The following is a 9,041-nucleotide window of genomic DNA, read 5'->3' as shown; positions in this document are numbered from 1 at the left end:
CCAACATGGAGTTTAGATTTTGTTTGTTGTTTGTTTGCAGAGTCATGGCCTATTCTCATTTTCTCAACATACAAATGGTGGTCAAAGTGAATCCTACCTGAAGATTTGGTGGAAGGATATTGAGAGAAATTGCGGACTAGAGGCAAAAGAACTGTTAGGTGGGCTTACTGCTTTAATCTCCGTCCCGTCTAACCATTACTTGATCAAGGCATTGTTCAAATTTTGGGATTCCAAGAGGTTAGTGTTCAAATTTAGGGATTTTGAACTAATTCCGATAATTGAAGAGATTGGTGGGTTTCTAGATCTTCCTTACAAAGAACGTGAAATGATTGTGCCACACAAGCCAACATCAAGCTCCTTTTTTAAGAAAATGGGCATGCGAAATAATCCGAGTCTACTTTGTTTGAAAGAAGGATGTATTTCTTTGGAATTTTTATACTCACGTTTTGGAGACGAGGAAGGTCATGAAAACTTTCACAGAGAATTTGCTTGCTCTCCTGTGAAATGGGAAAGATATCGTCTTAATGCTTTCGTTGTTGCACTATTTGGCTCATTAGTTTTCCCTAGGGAAGGAGATAAAATACACACTAGCCTAAGTTATGTTGTTTGTATGATGGCTCGAGGTGAGAAAACCATAGTTCCCATGATACTAGCAGAAATTCTAAAAGCATTGACTAGGTGCACCAAGGGCAAAAGATACTTCGAGAGGTGCAATTTCCTATTGCAACTATGGGCTATTGAGCACTTCTACGTGAGAGATAATTTGGTAGACATTTTGAGAGGGGGTGTAGGGAATAACATTACTAATCATCCCACAAGGATGACTTATTTTTCTTCCCCTGTACGGACAGAGGACTGGTTTGTGTACTTAAGGGAGTGTTCTGCCATTAAAATTCAATGAAAATACTATTGGTTGAAGCCTCGCCGTGTCATTATAAGGGGTAATGAGCTCTACTTTATCCAGCTTATTGGATAAAATGGCGTGCAACCATACACACCACTCCGAGTCCTCCGACAGTTTGGACAGATTCAAATGATACCTCTGCGATCCTATATGGGCCACTATGGATATGACTTTGGGCCAGAAATACCACGAGTGGACACTATTCTGCGAAGATAGGAAATAGTGGTGACTATTGATGTTCGAGAGCATAGACCCTTCTGCACACCGGAGTATTATGTGTGGCTTTTGGAAGACGCAGAGCATGCAGATTTGAGCGAAGAAGGCCTCCCAGGTTTTGGTGATGAAAGGGAAAGAAGATGGGCTCGCAACCTCCTCAACAATAATTATGATATCACTCCAGAGACGAGGCATCAGATTGTGCCTAACATTGGAGACCAGCATTGATCCCTTTTTCTTTTTATGATTTCTATTTGCCCATGTTATCCCTAGCCCTTTAGTTTATTTCTAGTTTTGCTTTAGTCTGATGTAATAAATTGAAATTATTCAATATATGAAGATCATTTTTATTTCTCTAACTCTAAACTCCTATTGGTAAATAAGGCTTGAATTAATCACTATGCATCACTTATATGCCGTCTTAGGCCTACCTCTGGCTCAATGAGGTCCCTTGCATCTAGGACACTTATTTCAAACAATGTGCTATTATTTTTATTATCTGCTCTAATCTCCTAACACAGTTTTCTGTTGATACCATTATTTTTACCATTCCTAAGGTTGATCTGTCCTTCATTCTGGTACATACACGATCCAAAGGGACCCCTCCCTTCTCCTCTTCCTCAGAGAACAGACTACAAAGACAAGGGTAAAATGGTTGACAACAACAGCAACAACGAAATAGTAGAAACTTCTGAGGGAGGGCAACTTCCAAGTGACCTCGTCCTTAGACTTGAGCGCAAAATTTTAGATTTGGAAGAAGAAGTAGCGCATATGCGTGATTTGGCCAAGTTGTCTATTTCTCTCGAAACCCAGTTTGGCAAAAATATAGACAATCCTCCTCACTCTAACCAAACAACCATGCCAAACAATCCTCCAACCAATGTATCTCGACCTGAACCCACTCATCCAAATATCTTCCCACCACTTCATGCCCAAAATACCCAAATCCCATTTTACCACTACCACCAACAAACTAAACCAGCCATTCCAGAACCAATTCCTAATGCAAACCCTTCATATACTCCCAGAAATAACAACCTCAACCCAATATATGTGGAAGCCACTCCCGTGACCCCATAACTACCATGAAACAGAGTCCTCCCAAAAGGACATTCTGATTAAAAACCTGACCGAGAGATTAGATAGCTTGGCCAACAGGGTGCAATATGTGGAAGGAAGCAAGAGGTTAGGAGGACTGAGCTACGAGGATTTGTGTATGCACCCCGACGTAGAACTGCCTGAAGGATACAAGCATCCAAAGTTTGAAATGTTTAATGGCATTGGAGATCCCAAAGCCCATCTGCGAATGTACTGTGACAAACTTGTAGGGGTGGGGAGAGATGAGAAGATACTCATGAAGTTGTTTATGAGGAGTCTCACTGGGGAGGCTCTATCGCGGTATATTGAACAAGACCCTCGGAAATGGGTTGAGTGGGTGGACATGGCAACCGACTTCATGAACAGGTTTGGATTTAATATAGAAAATGAACATGAATGGTTCTACATCCAAAACCTGAAGAAAATGCACAGTGAATCCTTCAAAGATTACGCCATAAGATGGAGGTCTGAGGCGACAGGGCCAGACCTCCCATGGAAGAATCTCAAATGAAAGACTACTTCATCCGTGTCCAAGAGCCATAATATTATGACAGGATGATGCTTGTAGCTGAGAAGAGTTTTGCTGAAATTATCAAATTAGGCGAAAGAATTGAAGAAGGCATAAAAAATGGGACCATCATCAACCTAGAGGCCCTACAAGCCACCAACAAAGCTCTGCAATCCGGGGGAATGGCAGAAAACCAGAAGAAAACAGGCTCAGTCATGATGGCTCAGGGAACCAAAACCCCTTATAAGTACCAATCAACAACCCCACCTATATCTCCCAACCCCATGCCAATATATTACCAAAATGCTCCTCCTCAATATCAACAAGCTTCATATCCTGTCTATAATCCCCAGCCAACATACTTCCAAACTCCACCACCTACTCAAACACCGAACTACCGAAACAGACATCCATATGAAAGAAGACCTTCAAAAAACTATACCCTCTTGGCTGAGCCCATAGCCCAGCTTTATGAGAGACTGAAAGAGACCGGCTATGTCACCCTAGTTCCTGCATTGCCTGTGGATGTCCGCGCAAAATGGTATGACCCTAACAAGGTTTGTGCCTACCATTCTGGGATGAAAGGTCACACTACCGAAGTTTGCAAAGCCCTGAAAGATAAGGTTCAAATGTTGATTGATACTAAGGCTATCCAGCTCAAGGATCCAGCACCAAATGTTGCAAACAACCCTCTGCCTAACCATCATGTCAACATGGTAGAAGTTGATGACACCTCGAATTGGGAGAAACCCATTTGGGTCTTTGAGCCAGAAGAAGAAATGACTACTACCGCTCAGACTCCATTGGTAGTGCAAAGGCGTGCTCCGTTTGAGGTTGAGGTTGCCATGCCTAAGCCCCCATTCAGCGTCCTCAAAGCTCCTCCACCTCCTCAATTTTATACCCATGCTGTCCCATGGGATTATCAAAAGGGAAAGACAAAAGTGGAAGAAGCAGACACTGCAGCAAGAGTGACTAGATCCGGAAGAATTTACACTTTCAAAAATTTAGGTCAGGGTAGCTCCAGCAAGTCTAAATCACCAATTGTAGAGTTTGAAGATCATGGTATCTGGAAGAAGGCACAAGCTAAAGAGTACTCTATTGTTGATCAATTGAGTAAAACCCCGTCCCAAATATCAATCTTATCATTGTTTCAATCTTCCAAAACTCATCAGAATGCTCTATTGAAGGTCCTGGGTGAAGCCTATGTCCCATCTAGCATCACTCATGGAGAGGTGGCCCAAATGGTCGAGCAGGTTTTTGAGGCATACCGAATATGTTTTCACGAAGATGAGTTGCCACTTGAAGGAACAACCAACAATAAGGCTTTATACATTTCAGCTCAATATTAGGACAAGATAATCACCAAAGCCTTGGTTTATTCAGGTTCCGATTTGAATATCTGCCCTCTGAGCACGTTGACAAGGCTAGGCGTGGATAGTGCAAAGATCCAAACCTGGAAGATGAATGTGAGAGCTTTTGATGGCTCTTAGAGGGGTACTATTGGGGAAATAACCTTGGACATGCTCATTAGTCCTGCTACTTTCCCAATAGCTTTCCAGGTCGTGGACATTCCATTCTTATATAACTTATTGTTGGGTTGTCCTTAGATTCATATGGCTGGAGCAGTTCCCTCTACTCTTCATCAATGCTTGAAGTTTGAATGGGATCACGAAGAGGTTGTAGTCCATGGGGAAAAGGGATATCCTGTATATACAATAGAAGGAAGGGGTCATCTAGATGGTGAGATGTACCATACAGTTGAGCTTGTTGGCATCATTGAAGTGCAACCTTAGTTTAGCCAGAAGATCATAGATATGATGGCCTGGTTTGGTTTTGAGCTCGGGAAAGGTTTGGGAGCCAATCTACAAGGAATAGTTGAACCTATACAACCCGTTCGTCATTCAACACTTTCGGCTTGGGAAACAAATATACTACTGAGGAGTGGCTTGATTAGCAGCCACCTAGAGAAGGGTACTACTATCCATTGAAGAAACCCATATCACTGTTGCACCAATCATTTCGATCAACAGGTTTCATGGGTGGCATCATTGATGAGGTTATAGAAGACATGAAAAGTTTGTCTTTGACCAAAGAGGAAGGAAAAGGCTGCAATGTCGTGATCAACGAGGAGGAGAAAGGGGACCCTAGATGAAGCAGTGAAGCGAAGATTAGCATCAACATTTGGACCTCAACTCCATCCAGACCTCGTCGGGCATCTAGGTAGCTTTGGAAGAAGTTTTCCTATCAAATTTTTAAAGTTTTCAATAAACTGTTTTAAATTCCAATTCTCTGTTATTGTTTTCAAATGCTAGTATTATGAAACTCTTGAATTTAATCAATAAAGTGCTTTTCCCATCTATTTAATATCTTATATTTATTTGTACGTTATTCTTTCTTCGAGCAAAATCTGTTATAAAAATGTTGAACCTGAGACTATGGCATATAATGAGATTACACAACTTAACATTAATGACTTAGATGAAGTCGAAGAAATTTAGGTCCCTGAAGAGTTAATCAGAAAGGTTGAGGAATTCGAGGAAAACCCCAACTCGAATTTAGTGGAAACAAATTTGGTAAATCTGGGAAATTCAAAAGTGGTACAAAAGACCTGAGTAAGCATCCATATGACGAAAGATGACAAGAAAGAGTATACAGAGTGTCTCATGGATAATAAGGATATCTTCGCCTGGTCCAATGAAGACATGACAGGGTTAAGCACTTCAATCGTAGCTCATCGATTGCCCACTGATCCAACATGTCTTCCTGTGAAGCAGAAGCTGAGAAAATACAAGCCTGAGTTGAGTTTGAAAATTAAGGAAGAAATATCAAAGCAATTAGATGCTGGAATCCTTCAAGTGACGGAGTACCCAACCTGGCTTGCAAATGTCGTTACAGTGCCCAAGAAAGACGGAAAGGTTAGAGTTTGTGTGGATTATCGGGATCTCAGCAAAGCTAGTCCCAAAGATAATTTTCCATTGCCCAACATACACATCTTGATTGATAATTGTGCTAAACATGAAACACAATCGTTCGTGGATTGCTTTGCCGGCTATCATCAAATTGAGATGCACAAGGACGATTCTGAGAAGACTGTATTCATCACATCGTGAGGTGTTTACAACTACAAGGTAATGAATTTCGGATTAAAGAATGCTGGGGCTACATACATGAGGGCAATGACCACCATGTTTCACGACATGATCCACAAGGAAATTGAAGTTTATGTGGATGATGTCATCATCAAATCAAAGAAGGGTTCAAATCATCTAGATGATCTGCGAAAGCTCTTTGCCAGGCTACGCAAGTATAACTTGAAGTTGAATCCTGCAAAATGTGTCTTTGGGGTTCCTGCTGGAAAGCTTCTGGGTTTCATTGTCAGCCGCCGGGGTATAGAACTGGATCCATCGAAAATCAAATCCATTCGTGATCTACCTCCGCCAAAGAGTAAGAAAGAGGTAACGAGTTTCTTGGGATGACTAAATTACATTAGTCGTTTCATAGCCAGTCTACTGTCATTTGTGAGCCTATCTTCAAGCTGTTGAAGAAGGATGCTGCGGTGAAATGGATAGACGAATGTCAACAAGTGTTTGACAAAATAAAAGATTACTTGTCCAATCCACTTGTGTTGGTTCCACCAGAATCTGGTAGACCACTGTTGTTATACATATAAGTGTTGGATAATGCTTTCAGCTGCATTTTGGGGAAACATGATGAGACTGGAAAGAAGGAGCAGGCGATATATTACATGAGCAAGAAGTTTACATCATACGAGGCTCGATACTCTCTATTGGAGCGTACCTGTTGTGCTGTAACTTGGGTCGCCCAGAAACTGCGACACTACCTCTCCTCGCACACTACTTATCTGATTTCAAGGATGGATCCTCTGAAGTATATCTTTCAAAAGCCCATGCCTACAGGTAAACTGGCTAAATGGCAGATATTACTGAGCGAGTTTGACATAGTGTATGTTACACAGAAGGCAATGAAGGCACAAACATTAGCAGATCATATGGCGGAGAACCCTGTAGATGATGATTATAGACCGTTGAAGACTTACTTCCCAGACGAAGAAGTAGCTTTTGTCGGGGAAGACATTTCTAAAGAATATGATAGTTGGAGGATGTTCTTTGATGGAGCTAAGAACTTGAGCGGATCCGGCATCGGAGCTGTTTTGATCTCACCAACTCGGCAACATTATCCGGTATCAGCCAAACTCAGGTTCCTTTGCTCAAATAATATGTCTGAATATGAAGCTTGCACATTGGGACTCCAACGTGCTATCGACTTGGATATCCAAGAAATGTTGATAATAGGAGATTCAGACCTATTGATTCATCAGGTCCAAGGCGAATGGGTTACCAAGAATCGAAAGTTGTTACCATACTTGGAGTGCGTGCATAGGTTGTGTAAAAGGTTCATCAAGGCAGAATTCAAACATGTGCCAAGGATCCAACATGAATTCGTAGATGCCTTAGCCATTTTTTCTTCCATGATTCAACATCCTGATCATAATTACATTGATCCTATTTACATCCACATATACGAGCAATTAACATACTGTTTTCATATTGAGGAAGAGCCTGATGGAAAGCCTTGGTACGATGACATTCGAGGATATTTGAAAAGCGGTAAGTATACAGAGGATGCAACAAGTGTACAAAAGCGTACAATTCGGAGGTTAGCGAATCAATTCTTTCTAAGTGGAGAAATCATTTATAGGAGGACTCCCGACTTGAGGTTGCTAAGGTGCGTCGAAGCTGGAGAAGCTAGTGGACTGATTGAAGAGATACATGTAGGAACATGTGGTCCTCACATGAATGGTTTTACATTGGCCAAGAAGATCCTAAGATCGGGATATTTCTGGCTAACTATGGAAACAGACTGTATTCGCTATGTTAAAAAATGTTACCAATGTCAGACTCATGCAGATATGATTCGAGTTCCTCCCAACGAACTCCATGTTACTAGTTCACTTTGGCCCTTTGCAGCTTTGGGCATGGACGTCATTGGTCCAATCGAGCCAGCAGCATCCAATGGACATAGATTCATTCTGGTTGCAATCGACTACTTCACCAAGTGGGTCGAAGCTAGCTCCCACAAATTAGTGACAAAGAAGGTTGTGGATGACTTTGTAAAAAATAACATCATCTGTAGATTCGGAATTCCTGAGTCCATCATCACTAATAATGGAACCAACCTAAATAGTGATTCGATGAGATCATTTTGCGAGAAATTCAAGATCAGTCATCGAAATTCTACAGCATATAGACCACAGATTAATGGAGCTATTGAGGTTGCAAACAAGAACATCAAGAGGATATTACACAAAATGATCGACAATCATAGACACTGGCATGAAAAGCTACCATTTGCATTGCAGGGATATCGTACCAGCATCAGAACTTCTACTGGGGCTACACCTTATTTTCTAGTATATGGTAATGAAGTTGTGATACCTGCTGAAGTAGAGATACCATCTCTAAGGATTATTCAGGAAGCGGAGTTGAGTGATGTTAAATGGATACAAGTTCGGGCGGAGAATCTGGCATTAATATATGGAAGAAGAATTAATGCCATTTGTCATGGTCAACTCTATCAAAATAGAATGGCCAGAGAGTTTAACAAGAAGGTTAGACCCAGACACTTCTCACCTAGGCAACTGGTTTTGAAGCGGATTTTCCCAAATCAAGATGAAGCAAGGGGTAAATTCTCACCAAACTGGCAAGGCCCATACATAGTCTCTCGGGTATTAACAGGCGGAGCCCTCATACTTGCAGAAATGGATGGAGAAGTTTGACCCAAACCTATCAACTCAGATGTTGTGAAGAGATATTACATCTAAGTTTGTTTCATGCTCTCTTACTTTGTAATTGGAACTACGTCAGACCTGATTCCTGTTTAAGAGGGGATACGTAGGCGCTCCTATGGAGTTCGGTCTTTATCCGAATAAAAATTTCATTTTCCCCTTTTACTGTGTAACTGGGCCAGAATTTTTGAGAGGGTCTCAAAAATTCCATCAGAATGAAATTTTCCTGCAAGTGATGACACTGGGCAGAATTTTTTAGAGGGTCTCAAAAATTCCTTCAAACGAGTAGTTTCTGCACAAATCAAGACTGGGGCAAAATATTTGAGAGGGTCTAAAAAATTCACAATAATCAAGCTATAATATTCAACAAAGATCAGATAACAGATTTGATACTGAGTTAGATGTTGTAAAGTCTCAAACTGTGTCATGGTGAAAGATTCAACAAAGATCAGATAACAGATTTGATACTGAGTTAGATGTTGTAAAGTCTCAAACTGTGTCATGGTGAA

At 41.2% G+C, this 9,041-nt stretch overlaps 1 protein-coding gene across 1 annotated transcript; it reads left to right on the top strand.

Moving 5' to 3' along the window:
- Positions 1-5,857: 5,857 nt before the first annotated feature.
- LOC125834305 (uncharacterized) lies at positions 5,858-8,523 on the top strand. The gene is made up of 3 exons (XM_049513461.1): positions 5,858-6,181; positions 6,232-6,311; positions 6,417-8,523. Exons 1-3 carry the CDS (start codon positions 5,858-5,860, stop codon positions 8,521-8,523), a joined length of 2,511 nt encoding a protein of 836 aa, XP_049369418.1.
- Positions 8,524-9,041: the final 518 nt, after the last annotated feature.

Source organism: Solanum verrucosum, unplaced genomic scaffold (genome assembly GCF_900185275.1).
Source record: "Solanum verrucosum unplaced genomic scaffold, falcon-dt-bn FXZP01000178.1, whole genome shotgun sequence".
In the NCBI taxonomy this organism is placed as follows: Eukaryota; Viridiplantae; Streptophyta; class Magnoliopsida; order Solanales; family Solanaceae; genus Solanum; species Solanum verrucosum.
This window is presented reverse-complemented; position numbering and strand designations above follow the sequence as displayed.